We start from the raw sequence: 18,988 nt of genomic DNA, 5'->3' as shown, positions 1-18,988 counted from the left end.
GGGTATGTTTTCCTCCTTCAGGACCTGGATGACTTTCTTCAAGTGTTGGAACCTTGAAAATTTTTACCTTCCAGAAAAAATTAATTAGGGACATGATTAAAGCATTCTGGGATATATCTGAATCTTCTGAGGTCTTTCTTTTCTTCTTATACACTTCGTAGACACTTTTTCTCTTATGGCTTTCAGCCATTTTCAAAGAATCACAATGAGACAGGTGAGCTTCAATAACTGTCTGAAACTGTTGCTCACCACAAATATATGCCTGAAAGTGTGCATGCGCACAAAAAAATAGCTAACAGGACGAGCATATATGACGGCCTTACGTAAACATATCACCAGAATAACTGACATTTAGGAGGGCCACTTATTTTGATGATTCACCCGGAAATAAACGTCCTCTATACCTTTAATCAATGAAGTTATTATTTGAAAACAAGTTTTTGAATTTATTTTGGGTGTCTTTCACTTTTATACTATTTAATGTGAGTTTCAACGTTTTTTTTTCCTTTTTTAAAAGGTGATTTATTGAAGCATCTGTTTTTTTATTCATTTATTCTTTTTTTTTTTTTAAAGGGGTCCACATTCACCTCACAGGCTCCAGAGTCATACAACGTATTCCTCACCAGTGCAATTACAGATGGTGTGAAGATGTGGGACCTCCGTACAATGAGGTTTGTATCGATATGATATCCAAACAAAAAAACTCTTTATGAAAAGCAAAATGAACCAAAACCTTTTACAGTTTCTTATGTTTAGGCCTGTTGTTGCTTCAAGCTTTTCAAGAAAGAAACTCTGTTTAAAACATTAAATTAGTTGGACTGCAGCATCTAGAAGCATAAATCTTTCCATGAAATTTTAAACAAAGCTGATGGGGCTATTTAGAAGAGCTGTCAAACCTTTGTTAAATGTGTTGCTCATATGTTCAGTCAAGATGTTTGTTGGTGTTTTTTTTTTTTGTTTTTTTTTTCCAATTTGCTGTTCCTAAGTATAAAAATGACACATTGAAATTGCATAATCGTTTTTCTTACACAAATATTATTAACTTGATGCTTAAACTGGAAAGTGTTTAATTTCCAAAGTTCTCTGGCTGTGATTTACAGCTGTCCTTGTTAGACAGATCATTTTTTAGACCTTTTTGGATCTTTCAATGTTCTTTTTGGCCTAATAGAAGACATTAATAAGTTTTGCATTCTTTCATGTCTTAGGCTGATTTCGTATCAAATTCCTTGTGTAAAAATCTACTGTCTGATAAAAATTTGCACCTCCTGTATAAGTAAACTCCCTAGTTTTGACAGCCGTGTTGTTAAGCATCTTACTGCAGACCAAAATTATGATCATTATATAATATACCGAGTTTCATATGCTGACCTCTCAAACTGATAGCAAGCTATTTTTTTTATTATCATAACTAATAATAATTTGACCACATGGAGGCGGGTGTACAGTTTATAATTCCCACATGTCAAGTTGTTGCTTAAAATATAAAAAATAACAAAAAAAAACAATCTGCAGTTCTAAACTTTGAAATTTATACCCACTTTCCCAATATTAATACTAAAAATAGGGATATAAATAATGTAAAGCAACACCTTTCAGCAAATGAATTACTTTTTATCATAAGATTTAAGGACTTACGAAGGAACAAACTAAATGCTTACATTAAAACGTATGGTCTTCTAAGTAGGAAAACATCCTATTGAATAAAGTAAGGTTCTCATTATAAATAGGAAAATAACTGCTGAATCAATATTCTAACTAAGCCCAAGTCTTTATCTCACCAAAAGTCTATATCCATGTCTGGCTGCTACTGCATGTATCTGATTTCTTAATGGCCATCGGGGAAAATGACCCACTCTTAGTCCAGCTTAATGACACAAACATATAAATGTCAAAACCATGACTTCACAAAATGCCTTCAAAGACCTGCATGCCATCCTTTATAGGATTCCCAGGTTCACCAGCTGTTGATGGTATTATGGTATTGTAAAGGCATTACATGCTGCTGCAGACCAAATTAAAAAGTCCACAAGTTCCACAAGGGACCATTCATAGCTGGACTTCTCCATGTTTCCTCCATTTAGACCTGAGTCATGCTAAACTCTTTGTGTTCAGTAACTTAAGATGTCTGCAGAATGTGAAGTTGCCAAGTTCTGTTCATCTTTTGTGCTCTACTATATATACTGTCCCTGGTTTTTAGATTAAGTTAGTGAAATCTTTTTTCTTATGTCAGCAGTCTTTGCACAGAGATAAGAAATTTCTTTATGTTAAATGTTAATATGATCTTTTTAAAGAGGATGTGTGAGAAAACATATAAATCCTCCTCTTTAACCTGAATGGGTTTGTCAGACATCCATCCATTTTCTGTACTATACCTGCTTATCTTTGCAGGGTTGCAGAGGAGCTGGTACCTATCTCTAGTGTTCATTGTGCAAGAAGCAAGTACACCCTAGATAGCAACCAGTCTATCACAGTGAAACCTGAAGACACACAGAGCAGACAATATGCACACACACTCATACATGTGGACGATTTAGAAATAACATTTAACCAGTTATGCTTTTGGACTTTGGGGGATAAGACAGTGTACCTGTATATGGAGGGAACCTCCACTGCGGAGTGGAAAACATGCAAGCTTCATGGGAAAAAAAGGCTGCATTCCATGATTTCAGCCCAGGATCTTACAGCAAGGCAACACTACCAAATGTGCCAAAATATGAGCATATATAGAATGCAAATCAGAAAATGCTCATGGCAAAGAAATATTCTATATGTAAAGGGAATTTGTTTTGTGCAATCAGGTGTTACACATAGACAAGTTGACCGGTTAATAAATATACAACATCACACAAAATTACATTTGGAATAAAGCAATAAAAAAAACAGTATTTGATTAGGTTAAATGGTATACATTTAATGGGGATGGAGTTTTTGTGTTGTTTTGCCTCTTTTTTTTATATACTAGTAGGAAACGTGTCTGTGGTGGACCCAGGCCTTGCTATTATGAGGCTAGCACCAGATGTGGTGAGATGTGCTGGTCCTAATGGACCACATTCTCCAGCCAGAGGGGAGGGTTTGAAAAAGTTTGTTCCTGCTCCCCTCTGTCATCTGGAAGTGTACATCTCCTGAAGAGACAGAAGATCTGCAGCCAGTCTCACCAGAGGATGAACCGAAGGATGGGGGAGTAGAAGTGCAATGTCATTGTCTTTGGAAGGCTGAAATTCTTCAGCTGTCATAAGAAGTACATTTTCTGCTGTGCCTTCTTGGTGAGGGAGGTGATGTTCAGCTCCAGCTTGTGGTAATGAGTTATGATGGTAACCGGTAATGAGGGTTAACAGGAAGCAAAAAGAGTCCATGGTGGTACCTGGACAGCCACACAGAACGATGGTTAAGGATGGGGTTGTGCACATTCTAAAGTCCATGATCTTGACTGTTTTCAGAGCATTGAGCTCCAGGTTGTTGTGGCTACGCCAGGTCACCCAATGACTAGATCAACATATGTTAATTATTTAGACACTGGTTCACTTTTGCTTTTATTTAAGCTATGTATTAAATTGAACATCTTTACCTCAGGTGTGTGCGGCGCTATGAGAACCATGTAAATCGCTGTCATCCATGCTCCAGTGCCATCTCACCCTGCGGCCGGTTCATCGCCTCTGGCTCTGAGGATAACTGCGTAAGTATATTGATAGATTTAACAAGTTAGCTGTAAAAACCTTTAGAGATTATCTTTTTAAACATTTGCATAACTTTAACTTTTTAAAAAATGAAAGACTTTGGCTTTTTACCTGTTCACTAGGTAATAAATCATTAAAGTTACATTCAGTTAGTTGGAATTTGTCGTTTGATGTTGCTTGTTTGTCGGATTAAAAATACCTGTTGGGTGTAACCTTTGAGTGATGATCAAATAGAAAAGAAGTAAGAATTTAAATAAATGTTGTTATTTGATTTGTATTCATGGTAAAATGCAAATGGCAGAATGTAGATACACACAAAGGTAAAAAAAATATAAAACACACAAAAAACAATAATATAACACTGTACAGTAAGGACAAAGATAGATAAGGAGAAAAAACTATACAGTTATTAGTCATTAAAAATAGCAAAACTTTTCAGTACCTCTGTATTTTGGCTTCCAAAGATTATCCAAAGCAGCATTGGCTTTGTTTGCTTTTATCTGATTGTTCTTAGAGTTTTCTATATGCATAACAATAATGATTTAAACTGTGTAAGAAGATTCCAAAATCTGAAGAGAATAAGTGAGATAAACAACAATGTAAGAATAGCACAGTAGCACTGTTCCCTCACAGTAACAAGGTCCTTGGGTTAAACCAGCCTGATGCCTTTCTGTGTGGAGTATGCATCTTTACATTCAACATGATTGTGAGATATGGATGGATGGATGGATGGATGGATGGATGGATGGATGGATGGATGGATGGATGGATGGATGGATGGATGGATGGATGGATGGATGGATGGATGGATGGATGGATGGATGGATGGATGGATGGATGTGTTGTAATCTGAAGTGCTGTTTTCTTAAATTAATTAGCTGGGGCTTTAATCTACCCAGTTCCTAAAGCATGCTCAACAAAGGGGAAAGTGATGCCATCATTGATCCATTCTTGCAGTTATTTGTTTTCTTTTACCAGACCATAATCAACCTGATCATCTTTTTCCTTTGGAATGTCAAACCATGTCTTGTATGTTCGAACTGTTTGTTTCCATTCCTAAGGGTACTGCTCCTCATTTCTGGAAACTGTTAAATCATTTGCTACTGATGCAAACAGAGTTTACACAAAAGGAAAGCTGGAATCACAGTATTTTAACCTGGGAAAAACATGAATTTAATGAGAGCTGACTTGTAAGCTAAAAAGGAGCTCAAAGTATAAACTTCAGAACAGCTCAGCTTAACAGAATGAAGTGAAAATATATGATCTTATAAATAATATTCCACAGAAATAATGATCTTTTTGATTCACTTTAAGATCAACTGGTTATATATATTCCCACTGGTTGAGGGGTCTGAAGGATAATGCAATATGTGAGCAATTTTGAAAGCCAACTGACGTACTACCAGCGGAGGAAAAACTAACCTGTCATGATACAGTCATGCAAAACTTTTTAGGCACAGTCAAGTGCTACATTTTTTAATTAATTTCATTCCCTTTCAATACACAATGTACAATAAAGTTATGTTCTCAATTCCAGTGTTGTACACAACATGAATAACAAGAAAAAAAAATCCATCTACATAATATATAGGAAATACAATTAAATGGATGGTAGTTTAAAGATAAAAAATATGGATATTCCAAATCATCATCCATCATTTAAGGATGTTGCACATTCATAAGTTGTTGTCAAAACACTTTGAATGTTGTTCTGTTTTCTAACGACACTTGGATACTCCTTTTAATGGTGAAAAGCTTTATAAGTTTCACATTAATCACACTAGTCTTGTAAATGTACGATAATGTATTTTTCTGAGTCTCAATCCTTTTCTGTTCTCTTTTGATGAATCTCTGGAGGCTTTCTTCTCAGCTGCTGCCAAACCAGCACCTGAATGCTACCAGTAAGAATACTTTAAAAAGAAAACCTGCTATTATACACCAATAATGATAAGCTTAGCAAGCTATGTTTTATTTTTTTGTACAAATGTTAGGTTTTCTATATTGGAAAAAGTTAAAAAGAGGCCATTCTCTCAACTGAATTACCTCTGAAGTATAGTGAAAAGGATGCCCCCTTTTCTCTAGAACATCAGTTATTAATTTTCTTAGTTTTGGATAGACCATCACATTGATGAGGCTCTATCCATTTTTTTTTGTATCATTATTTTTTTTCCTACTTGCTTTGATTCTGTTTTATTTTCCTATATTTTAATCATGTAAAGCACTTTACATTGTCTTAATACTGAAATGTGCTATACAAAAAAATTTGCCTTGCCTTGCCTTTGGCGCCTTTATACAGATTCATCAAGATGTTTGTTTGGTCGAGCCTTGCAGAACTCTAGTATTAGTTAGTAGAAAAGTCTCCCACCTGGCAGCAGTTAACATTGAATGGTGAACTTATATTTAGTAACAGCTTTCACAAACATGTTTCACAGTGTGCTGGTTGTATGAAAACAATGTGTGAGGCTATAGTCAACTCAGCCTCTTTTGATTGCTCCGCTTTGTATGCAAATTGGTGCTTTTCCAGAGTGGGTGCTTCTTAAAGCATCTCATAAGACTGCAAGAATGATGAACTTCCTATCTGAACCAAATATTTTAACAGTATTATCACTCTTATTCATTTTTAAGAAGCTTTTAAATATCTGTACTTACTTACTACTGTAGATAATACTACAGTGACTATGAAGCAATGAGCAAAACTCAAATTATAGTTTACATCACAGAGAGTTGTTAGCCCATGTTGAAACCTTAAAGACCCAACAAGAGGAAATCTAAATCTATTTACTACAACCAGCTGTAGCTATATCTGCTTGTTTACTCTGAAATGTTCTCCCATGATTTAGTCTCTTTGAGGTCTCCCTTTTGCCTTCACCTCTACCCATCCTGCCTGTGATTGTTCTCACTGTCAAAACAGTTTTTTTTTTTTTTCTGTTCCGGACTTTAAGTTTCCTTTCTGGATGCCAACTTTTTTTCTTTTCCTGCACCTTTTTTTTTCTTATATTCAAACAGTTGCAAACGTTTAAACTTTTACCAAAAAGCGTAACCTTATCAAGGCTGGGGTATAGTTATCACTGTTCTGTCCATTTAAAGGGATGATCCCTTTTGCTAGACATTTTTCATCTGTGTTCAAAATATTAACCCAAGGAAAATCAATTGGAGCATTTATATCTAAGCAGAGCTGTTTAATTGCTTTTCCAGACAGTGTCTTAACCCTACGATCAAGACTTTTTGCAGAGGATAGACTTCCCTTTCTTTACCCATCTCTCCTCTGGTGTATATGTTTGTGGAAAACTGTGAAATAATGTATCCATCCTGCTTGATGTTAATAATTATGGGGATTCGGCACAGCATGAACATTTAAAGCATCTCTGTTAAGAAAAGACATTTCCAAATTTTCCTGGAAACTTGAAGAGATTTTGCTGCAGTGTATTTATTTGTGGCTGCCCTGAGACATCTATAAGCCACAGACGTTTATACTTGTCATAATATATCAAAAAGCACTCATGGACGAACAGGACAAGAACACTTTAAAGGATTCCCTTAGAATGTTAAACACTTTAACAAGGTTTTGAGTCAAAAACCTCCTGGAACATATTTGCGATATAATCTTAATTAATTAAATTCATACAAACAGTTAAATTTTACTATTACATCCACTTACTTTTTTATGTATAATTTGATACTAAACTAACCATCATAAATGTTTGGTAGAAGTACTTTTCTTTTGAAAGCATGTTTGTTTTTTAATTATTAAATACATATGTTGGTTTTGGTGATTTTAAAGCATATGGAGGCAGCCCTCCATATGCTTTATTATTACCCTGCCCATTTTATTTAAAACTCCAATAACCAGTGGTGGTTAAAATACAATTATACATTATCATTATTGGTGGTTTATGGGTTATTTCTAAGCATCTGAGCCTGTATTTTTGGCTGAGATGGTTAAAATTGGAATCAGTTGGATTTTTTAATGGAACAGTAACCCTAAACCAGAGATGGGAAGTAACGAAGTACAAATACTTTATTACTGTACTCAAGTAGATTTTTCTGATATTTTTACTTTACTACTTATTTTTATGGCGACTTTTTACTTCTACTCCTTACATTTTTACACAAATATCTGTACTTTCTACTCCTTACATTTTTAAAAATTGGCTTGTTACTTTTGTTTTGAATCATTTCAATGGAGTTACTGTTATTATTTTTCACGTCATCAATACCAAATTCAATCTAATTGGATGGGAATCTATGTTGCATTTGACGCACCACTACAAGATGAATCGACAGATTCGGCGATATTCATTCGCAGCAAATCATTGCAGCTTGGTGGCGGTGGAGTTAGCATAGTAGTATGGACGACGAGATGATTGAAAATGAACACAACGGAGATCTAGTCCTATTGGCAGACATCCATTTAAAATGTAGGCAACGGCGTGAAAAAAAGTGGTTTCTACTTTTACTTTTATACTTTAAGTAAATTTACAAGCCTGTACTTTGTTACTTTTACTTGAGTAAAGAAGTTTAATCAGTACTTCCACTTTTACCAGAGTATTTTTTAACACAAGTATCTGTACTTTTACTCAAGTACGGAAAGTGAGTACTTTTGCCATCTCTGCCCTAAACACTGATTTCTTTTATTTTTTTATCCCTGCATTAAACTTTTTTGAACAGCCTTTTGAGGGCTTCAACCTGAAACCTATTAAAGTTAGTAGGCCATGTGGCAACTAAGAGTCAACTATTCTAAAAAATAAAAAACAAAAAACAAGGCTATTAATTCTGCCAACAGCTGTGATCTAACAATGGGTCGTCATTTTTTAGAACCTTTTGATTGCTACACAACTTGGCTGGTGAAATGTGGTAGGGGACACAAACAAATATTATAGAGCATATTGATATTTATGAATTTTAGAGACAATCTGAAATAAATCCCAAAGGTGGACCCAACTCTTTTATTCAAATAATACTGAAGTTGAATGCTTATATTATATAAAGTCCCAGAAAAGAGTTTCAAACCAATGATTGAAAAGGGAAAAATAATGACTTCCATGTCCACCTCTGACTGGTGCTGTGCCTTTTTCCCAGATGTTCGGGGGGGGGGGGGGGGGTTTGTTTTGTTTATTTCTCTCTCTCTCTCTCTCTCTCTCTCTCTCTCTCTCTCTCTCTCTCTCTCTCTATTGCATCTGTTTTTTGAATTCACAGCAATAACAGATTTTTTTGTTGTTACTGTGTTATTTATTTCAGGCCTATGTGTATGATATCCGTAGCAGCACCTACCTCCACAAACTCCAGAGACACTCAGACACTGTACTAAGTGTGGCTTTCAACCCTGCAACACCAGAGGTAACAGGAAAATATATGTGTTTATTATATATTGTTTATTTATTTTTCATTGTGTGGCAAAAGTATTTGCAAAAAACACCAATTCCTTTGTAAAATGATTTATTGGTTTGTTTGGAACGCCTTAGAGAAATGGAATTTGCACCTGAAGCATTTTTAGATATGCAACACAATCACAGCCTCTGCATGATGACTCCTGAGACTAGTTGATCGCCTGTTTGACCCAAAGCACATGTTTTAAATCTTCACATCCATCTGTGTAACTCCGTTTAGAGAAAACTTTTTCATCACAACAGCGATATATTCAGATTTTCAAGTCTGAAAATGGAAAACTTTGGTTCAGAGCCATTTATTGGCTATGGTGATCTGTGCAGTTTAAAAGCACACTTAATCAGTCAGAGCAAACTTGCTCCACATCAGCTCTTCTGGACATTTTGTTTTATTTGATAAGATGTGGATTAAAGGCAGACACTGAGAAAAGAAAAAATATATATGTTGCCAAATTAAATTACAGGTAGACATTGATTGTAGGGGTGGGCCTTTATTGTATCGTTTATCGTAATCGTTATAAATTTTTATTCATGCCCACAATTTAGTTTTATTGTCTAAACTATCAATTAAAATTGGTGATAATAGAAAAATCATGAAATGGGTGATTTAAAAAATGTATTTTTCTTTTCGATTGGGGAATTGGCCAATTTGAAGAATATGATTAAATCTGGTTATTATGGGATGTATAGTGACATAAATTACATTTATGTTTGTAACTGGTGTCCTGAAGAAGCCTGTTAAGATTTGTATATATGTTTGAGAGATGTGTTTGTGGGGCTAAGATTGCTGTGGGTTGCAGTCACAGTTATACAGTTACCTAAGAACGTCTTTAAAATAATTAATGCAGTGTTTTTATCATCAGTTTTATTGTTATCACAATAGTACTGCAAATATCGTGATAAGATTTTAAGTCCATATTGTATAACCCAGCTAGGTTTTTACTTAGGTGCCTGACATGTTTTCTTATTTTTAGAGATCATAAATAAGGTTTTAGTTACATATAATGTGATACTATAACTTTTTTTTTTTTTTATCTTAGACTATTAGGTGTGTTTTTAGACCTATACACTTCTAAGCAAAACTTACATGTTCGTGAAAGTTTGTAAAACATTCAGACCTGAACATTCAAAGAAACACAAAGACAGTTACAAAGTTGGCCTACTATCACCTAATGAACATTTCGAGGATTAGAGCACTAATTAGATTCTAGGACTAATTCCTCAGCAGGATCTCGAAAAAAATAATTGTGTGCATTTTTAGAAGAATTGATCATTGCAATGTTGTCTTCACAGGACTGCTTATAAAGCCCATCAAACAGTTGTAGTTCATCCAGAATGCTGCTGCCCGCATCCTCACTAAAACCAAGAAAGTAGAGGGCATCAACCCAATCCTAAAGTCTTTATACTGGCTCCATGTATCAAAGAGAATGCACCTTAAAATCCCTGAATGGTTTAGCTCCAAAATACATCACAGATTTGGTTTATCAACCGCCAGACCGTTCCAGGCTTCTGTCTCTAATCTACTATTAATAACCAAAATCAGAGCCAAACATGAAGAAGTAGCGTTTAGTTATATGCTACATGAATCTGGAACAAACTCCCTACATTTTTTAAAATCCACATTAAAACCTTTTGCATAGAGTGGCCTTTGAGTATACTATCTGAACATTATTATTTTTCTATTCAAATTTCTTTTTCTTAACAAACATTTAAACTGCTATGTTCTTCTTTTATAATAAACTTCTCATTTTGATAATCCCTTTATATTATCTTTAATTATTTGTGTTCATCTTTTATTTAGCTACCTTTATGGCACTGCAATGTGTTATGTTTCTTTTTCTTTTCTCTTGTACATCAATTTAGATTATCTTACCACAGAAATTACTTTAGACTTAGACTTGGACTGTGTTATTTGTCATTTTGTTTACACAAGTGTAGCCTTTACACAAGTGCAGTCTTGAAAAATAGTAAAAAAAAAATATATAAAAACAGTAATATAAAAATATGACTGTAAATTTACAGTTCTAACATTTTCAGTTTTTTTATATCTTTATAATGATAAAATATAAAAAATATAATAAAATTAAATTTATAATCATTTTATTATAAACTGGGCAATATAAATAAACTTGCGTCACTTTGCCTCGTGTAAATGTATTTATATTTTGAAAAATATATAATATATATAAAAGTCTGGTACGTGGTAACCTTATCTTTCAACGATTGTCCTTTTACAATGCAGTGAAAAAAAATCTTTAAGTATTACAACGACCTGCAAAACTGCTTGTATACTAGATTACAATTACATTAAGATCTACTCATACTTCCCCTTTTAGACAGTTGATAAAAATATGTCCCCAACCTGTGCTCACCTTCCTGTTTAGTGACATTTGAGGACCAGCTGTTCTCCATATTTGCTGCTATGAGAAGCTTCTGATGTTTGACATGGGTAGATAATTTAGTGCATATTTCCCCTTTCATTTTTCACTCATTTTTTCCTTAAAAAGACCACGAAACAGGCTCTTTGATCACTGGGTTTCATTTCCTCGAGTTTATCTTCAGTCAGCGTGAAAGGGCACAGATCTTTAATCACAACACTTTGTTGCTCTGCAAAATCGGTTTGGCTTTGGTTCAAATGTAATGGTTGTCTTTTGACATAAAAAAAAATAATTACTTCACAGCTGTTAATCTAAACCATCATGTAAAAGAAAAGACCGAGGCAAAAAAAGAAATATCATTATCCTAGTATGGCTGATTTCTGTTCTGTGTTTTTGGCCCTGAGTAATGTGTGAGGGATGTGTTCTCTACTACTTTGAATCTCAGTTGCAGAGAGTCAGTGCAGAGCTTTGATCACTTACCAACACAACCAGCTGTATGCAGAAAGTTCACACGCAGTGTCATCCAAACTTAGATGAGCAACGAGTGCTTCCTCTCAGTGACTTCTATGCTCTCTCTGCTCTCCGTATGTCATTTTGTATCATCTTTGTTCTCTGCAGCAAAATATAGCATGCAACTGGTGTCCCACCAGACTTTAACTGTATCATTTCATTTCTGACCTCTTGGTGTTTTGATAGGTAATTTGTATCGCATAGCTGGGAAAGATTTACAGATGAGAATCTCCAAAGTTTGCTCCAGAGCTGTAGCTTAATGGAATACATTTGAATGTCTTATGTTCTCAAAGACCTCTCTACCCCTCCCTTTGTAAATATTGGTCCAGGTCGTCCCCTTTCCACTCCGGCATGACTGTTATTTTGTCTTTATCAATCAGCACAGCTTTTAATGACTTTATTTCATACATTATTAAACAGTTGTTCTTGGTGCAATGTTGCCAGTTCAGCTGACATAGAATTAGGAGATTTCTTTGTGCTTTAGTATACATGGGAAACAATGTTTGGACAACAGCTGGGCCAAAAGTCCTCACAGAGCTTTGCTGCTTCTGTGCTGTTTAACAATTGAAGGTATAAGGCGAATATTATTAATTATAGTCATATATTTATTAAATCTGATAATTTCTCCCCTCTAGCATGCAAATATTTGAAAGAAGTACCCATTGAAAATCTAATCCATGCTGTGTTTTTAAGTGACATATTTATTCCTGCTTTGAACTATTGATTTGTGCTCTGTGGTATTGAGCCATCAAGGTGGACAGTAAGTTATATTATGTAACAATCAGTGTGTCTCACGCAAGTCCTGAATCTGATTTCACTTAAAATTCCTGAAATGTTTGAGTGTGACTTTGATCTAAAAGAAAAAAACAAACAAATAAAACATCAGTAAATCAACAAGAATTCTCAAATTTTTGGATATTAGATTTTTATGTGTGTGGAAAAAAGATTATTAAAATGGCAAATTATTTTAAACCGCAGTTGAACATCTGCTTGTGTAAGAGTTGAGTTGACTTTTGTAAGAACATCTGACGATGCAAATCAGGTCTTTTGACAGAGACCTGACCCATGAGGGATGTTGTTCTTCGAAGTGCAGCACTACGGAAAACACGATAACTCATTTGAACTGGTGATCCCTGACCCCACCGTGTATGTCTCTGGTAAATCATCTTGCAATAAGCTCTGACTCTTGGCTCTGAGGGTCACTCAGATTCCCAGTTTACGATTTATGTTCAGGATTGCTGACACCCACTGGAAGTAAAAAACAAAGTGTAAAACAAACAAAAAAAGCCTTTTTTTTCTTTTTATCAGAAAGTATTTTCTCAAAAGAAAAATTGCAATTTTGCCATCTGATGTTGAAGATCCCTGATTTTTTTTTAGAGCACATCTCTAATCCTATAGAGTTTTAAACAGCTGTTATTGTACTGTGGGAGGGAGAACCTAAACTGTTAATTAAGGTCCCTCGTTGAGAGGATGAAAGGGCAACTCCTCAAAGGTTAAGGTAACGGTAAAGTGAGCTGCGACACTATTTAACAGATATCTACAGTACATAAAGATGTAATGTTCACATCTTGCCTGGCTCCATTTGAAAAGAAATTGGCTTGTCTTTGACCTTCAAGCTCCCTTTAGTATCTTTTGAGGATTTAAAAGTGGCTGAAACTTTCTCCCCCATCGAAGCGTTAAAATCTCTCCAGTTTACGATGTTTGAGTCATCTTCAGACCACAGCATGTGTGACTCCCATTTCCAGTACAGTCATCTGCTTGCTGGTAAAGATTTGTTCAGCAGTGCTTTAGTGTACATGGGAAACAATGTTGAACAACAGCTGGGCCAAAGGTCTTTTTTTAAATAAATAGTTTTCTTCATTATTGCTGTTAGTTTTATCCAGAAGATGTCGTATTTTCTAACCACTCACCCCCCCCCCTTAAAGAAATGGGCATAAAGAAAATTAATGCAGGCACTGACATTTACTCAAGAATCCCCAGGGATACAAATTAAGGTTGTTTATGATATTTACGATCTTATAAAGGGAATTTAGTCCTGCAGTGTAATTGCATTTTACAACAAAACCTGATTAAAATGCTATAAAATAGAGTTAAAATTTGTTGTTTGAAAAAAAATTGAAAGTGTGCCCATTTCCCGACATCTTCCAGACTCTTTTAGTCACTGCAAACTGAAAATACTGTGATTTAAAGTTTGTATTCTTTACCCCCTGAACCTTTACTCTTTGTCACAAGACAAGCACTAGTGTGTTTACTTTGGGTTTAACTCATTAATGGATCAATAAGCTACAAAAAAACAAAATGGTTTTTCTTTAAATAAAGGTCTTGGTAGAATCTCTTTTGCAACTGGGACAAGAAAACTGGTTAAAACATTTTAAAACATGGAAGCGACTAAATACAGGTTTTATTTATTTATGAAAACCTTGCAAAGGAGTCCAGTAGTCTTAAGACTGGTTTACCTTCCACCACTATAATGTTCCCTAATATACGACCAGAGATGCAATAGAATAGTTTAATCCAGTGTCTAGATGTTTAACAATGGTAAATACTGTTAGATAAATGACTTGCAGCTGTTATTGAAGCAAAATTATTTTCTACAATATTCTTATTTGGGGGGAGGGACTAAATGCATTTGTGTAAGTCACAAAGCCAGTATATTGACTTTTCTCCTCCCTAGATATGCTCCAATTTGAGCTACTCTGTGACCTGACATGTGGAAAAGTCTGGGGTGTGTCAATATGGTTGTGAGTTACTTCACTGTATTGAAAATACATTTTCTATAGGGAAATACCCACTGATGTCACATAGCACTGCATTCTGGGATTGTGCACAGTACGTGTCAACTCTTAGCTGTTTACTAAGAGTTAGACACACATTTACACAATGTTGTGCTGAGAGGTGTGGTGTGGAAGGAAAAATTCAGCGAAGTTGGTTGGAGCAAAAACAAAAGGTGATTTATTAGGTCTCCTTCATCAGAGCATAGTTAAACTTAGATCAAAATGGCAGCGTTCCCATCAGACCCCTTACTACAGCCAGCAGTTGAGCCAGGCCGCCTCCTTAGCAAGGTTCCAAGATGGCTTTTAAAAATGAAACACCCAAAAAGGTAACAAAGAATTAGAAAACAAAAGGATCATATACACACACATTCTAGAACCCGAACATTACAGAAAATCTTATTGCTTCTTAACACACAAAGAAAGACAAACATGTTCAAATAATATAGAAAATCCGGTTGTATTCTAAAAAGATAAGTTAGAGTCTATAATTAAAGCACAATCAATTGCTCTATGTGAGATGCAGGCCAAAAATGGAACTAATGATTTTGCTCACTTCTGCATTTTTTATGGTTTGGTTGCCATTCTTGTGGTTTTAGTGTTTTTGGTTAAACTAATAGAACAAATAATGTTGTTTTATTGAGATTTTTCCTTCTGATTACCCAGCAAATGTTGACACACATAAACAGTTTTTAAAGGTAGCGTTCAAAAAGTCATGGCGCTTTATCTGAGTATTAGTTTGTCTTAATTTGAATTTTAACTTGTCTTAATTTGAAGGGAAATCTTTATCATCTTTAGACATAAGACTGAAGAAAAAAAGAACTGCAAGAGTCACAGCTTTTCCTAGAAATTAATTACCTCACCATTCAACCGAAGAACCAAATTGATGGTTGTTATCAACACAAATGAAGTGAGCTTTAATGCAAGCTCATAATAATTAGCTAACTCACTAACACCGCACAAAAAAACTAAATAACGAGGAGCAGACAGAGCAGGTAAGCAAAGCTCATCACTTTCCCCTCTTTATGTGTCATGATTGGTTTAAGCGATCTGACCCACATGCAGAGAACCACTCAGAGACCAAAGGAAATAGTTAAACAGGTTTATTACAGATGAATAACAGAAGTTGGATCTGGAACTCAGTGGACTGGAGAACCAGAACTGGAAAGTCTGAAGGGGAGATCACAGTGATCAGTTCAGGGACCGTAGGAAATTTGACTATTGATTAAATTGGAATATTGGTGAGTCCCTCTCCAATATTACTGGAGAGGGCCTCACGTTTGAGGGGGCTCCAGCTTGTGGGGGTTAATCCAGAGAAGGGGGAACTCGTTGGAGGGCGAACAGATAGACAAGCGTTGGACCCAGAGGAGTAAAGGAGCGGACTGTCACTTGGATTTCCGAAGAGGACTTGAACGGATGATGTGGAGTTTTTCCCCTGCTCAGTGTGTACTCAGTTAATCCTTCCAGGGGGAGAAGGTCCAGGTATCCAGTTACTCAGGAAGGCTTCTTGCCGAAGAGCAAACACAAAAACTAGATAAGAGATCCAACGAGCCGCAGGTGTGCAGGGAGGCCCACCGAGGACAGGGCACCACCTGGTGGTGGAGAGAGAAAAACACACAAACAACCCACACAAACTGGATTCCTAACATTATGGAAAAAAGAAAAACTATGAACTTCACAGACCTCACTGTGAATCACTTCTCACTGCATCAGTCAGCATATAAACCGTCCCACTTCATTTAAAACAGTGTTTTTCTTTTCTTTAGACATACTTTCTCATCATGTTTTTAATATAGACCTATAAAAATTCCCCATCTATTCTGGTTTGAGATGCTACAAAGACTCGTTAAGCAGGGCTTTGTTTTATAGCTGTGCGGGTGATTTTTATTATTATTTATTTTTATCAACTTTTTATATTCTGTCCAAGTCAAATGTGGAAAATTGTTTTAAATTTGTGTGGGACAGAGAAAGAAGTGAAAAAAATATCTGTGCAGATCTGCTCATCCTGCATAGTCTGAGCCTCTCTATAGGCAGTCAGTGTAACATGGAAAAATATTGGATTGGAGATTAAATAGTCATACGCAACCAGTGTGTGCTCAGACCTTAACTATAGTATATAACTCCTTTAATAGGAGGTCGTGATTGACATGTATGTTAAGAAAGTTCATCCATAAAATAAAAAGCGGACCCTGATTTTATTCTCTCTTTTTGTTTCTCTTCTTTAGTTGTTAACAGGAACCCTGGACGGGAAGCTACGGCTCTACCAGTCGTGCAAAGCGTTCCCTTTGTCCCATGACACCAGCACTGCTGTGCATTGCGTCTCTAACATGACTGCGTAGTTAGAGCTGGCTGCAGGAGAGACCATGCAGTATTCATTAAGACAGCTGAAACCCACAGGCAAGGATTTCATATGAAACAAAGAATTTATTTTGTTTTGTTTCTACTGCCTTTAGCTCAATAAAATCAAAACATATGAACATTAGTGCTCTTGTATGTTCTTTTTTTGTGGGTTATGAATTTTAAAACTAAGCAGCACATTACAGCCTGTTCATCTTAGCCAATCTTTCTGTGTTTACTTATTTCCCTCTGACTGAGATTCAAAGGAATGTCAGAGTTCACTAAAAAAGCCTTTGATTCAGTTAACCACATTAATCACATTTTTTTTGCATTCGACAATTTCAGCTAAATTTGCCAAAAAACAGCAACAACATTATAGGTACTTCCCATTATAAACATTTTGGAGAATTAAGCATCACAATATTTTAATGTTACTTAAAGTTTTTGGAACATATGTACACCATCACAGGCGGTGGCCACTATTTAGCAAATCAGCACGTAAAGCGATGACATCAACTGGGTGCAACCTATTTGGTTGCCAGAAACACAGATGCTCCTACTGTTCATATAACAAAACAGCCTTCAGCTTCTTTAGCTGAATATTAACTCTTTTTCTCCTGAAGCAAAAGTAGCAACACAAATGTGGAGGTTCAGAGTATAATCTAAAAGAACTTTAGTCTGACTGAAGTATAGGTGTTTGCAACATCCCGTTAGTTTAGCTTCCCCATCACATTGTTTGGATTTTATTTTATGCAAATAGGCTAGTTTGTCAAAGCACAGTTATCAGAAGGCAATCTGAAGAAAATAAGATATTCATTAAAATAAGACAAAACCTAGATCCAGATCTAGTTCTATGGTTTTAATTTGAAGCTAGAACACCACATTACATTGCATTGTTATTGATATGACGGAGTGTGCACATCCGATATTTTTAGTTATTGAATTGCAAATTATCTAATACAAGTCAGCAAATTTAACCATTAGTAGCACTCTTACATATTTTCTTGACATTGTGTATTTCTGAGTGTCTGAATAGTTAGAAAGCATTTTAGATCATTAAATTTCAGCTGATTAAAATGGGGCTTAAGAATTCATTTTAATGTGCAGTAGTTTACCATCCACTAAGTCAAAGTAGCATTGTTTTAAATAATTCAAATATTTTTTATCAGTTTTTCTCAGGCTGTCCTGGCTGGTCATATTGGGGAAAACACATAAGTGTCATGAAAATCCTGTGACTTTATTTAGCAGCTCAGAACTAACTCACTCTAAAAAACACACCTTGAACCTTGTTTTTACTTTGGGATTGAACATTGATTGGAGTTTTTCTGAGTACATTTTTATCTAACACTATCACTGTGTTATTTTTGATTGATCTGAAACTGTTTCACAGCCTACTGCTCGCCGTGCAAGTAGCCCTGATTATCAGCAGACTCCTTTCCTTTCCTGCAGGTTTTAATGTTTTCTTATCTCATTTTACTGATGAAGATTCTCTGACTGATGATTTTAATGAACAGTTCATATCTATTTCATATCTGTTTAAAACCGTATCCTATAAATAGATCAATACCTGTTTTAAATTCCTCACCATGAGTAGATGATACCGTCTTCTGTTTACGGTGTCCTTGTAGAACAATGTAACTTTAGTGGAAGAAACTGCATTAACCGGGGAAACATCTCCTATACTTAAAGGATCTTTTAGACTTTTTTAATAATGCTGTCAAAAAAGCCACAGCCTTTTAATCCATTTCACCTAGTTACTCTCTTCTCTTCAAATAAGGATTGACAACTTTTTACTTATTGTTTTATAGACAATAAGATGAGCAATCATATATCACCTTCTGCACCTGGGCTAACAATCCCCCCTCTTTTTTGGCCTTGTATTTTAGATCGCTTCCAGTCAGTGTCAGTTCCTGAGCTTGTTCAGCTTCTTAGCA

At 35.4% G+C, this 18,988-nt stretch overlaps 1 protein-coding gene and 1 long non-coding RNA gene across 2 annotated transcripts in view; one reads left to right on the top strand and one right to left on the bottom strand.

The window, feature by feature from the left end:
- Nucleotides 1-17,190, top strand: part of wdr27 (WD repeat domain 27) — a 46,254-nt gene extending 29,064 nt beyond the window's left edge. Inside the window, exons 21-24 of the mRNA XM_038296254.1 lie at nucleotides 574-671; nucleotides 3,571-3,673; nucleotides 8,913-9,011; nucleotides 16,943-17,190. Coding sequence (XP_038152182.1) covers nucleotides 574-671; nucleotides 3,571-3,673; nucleotides 8,913-9,011; nucleotides 16,943-17,056 — 414 coding nt within the window. The 3' untranslated portion in view covers nucleotides 17,057-17,190. The remainder of the gene's footprint in view (nucleotides 1-573; nucleotides 672-3,570; nucleotides 3,674-8,912; nucleotides 9,012-16,942) is intronic.
- On the bottom strand, nucleotides 2,889-12,250 carry LOC119790640. Its single transcript, XR_005281749.1, has 3 exons — nucleotides 11,917-12,250; nucleotides 3,566-3,669; nucleotides 2,889-3,361 (listed from the first exon to the last, which is right to left on the bottom strand). It is a non-coding gene; the product is annotated as an uncharacterized LOC119790640 (long non-coding RNA).
- Nucleotides 17,191-18,988: the final 1,798 nt, after the last annotated feature.

This window comes from Cyprinodon tularosa, unplaced genomic scaffold (assembly GCF_016077235.1).
Source record: "Cyprinodon tularosa strain WSP-4 unplaced genomic scaffold, ASM1607723v1 ctg37, whole genome shotgun sequence".
In the NCBI taxonomy this organism is placed as follows: domain Eukaryota; kingdom Metazoa; phylum Chordata; class Actinopteri; order Cyprinodontiformes; family Cyprinodontidae; genus Cyprinodon; species Cyprinodon tularosa.
The sequence above is the reverse complement of the archived record's forward strand: the minus strand, read 5'-3'. Positions and strand labels throughout refer to the sequence as shown.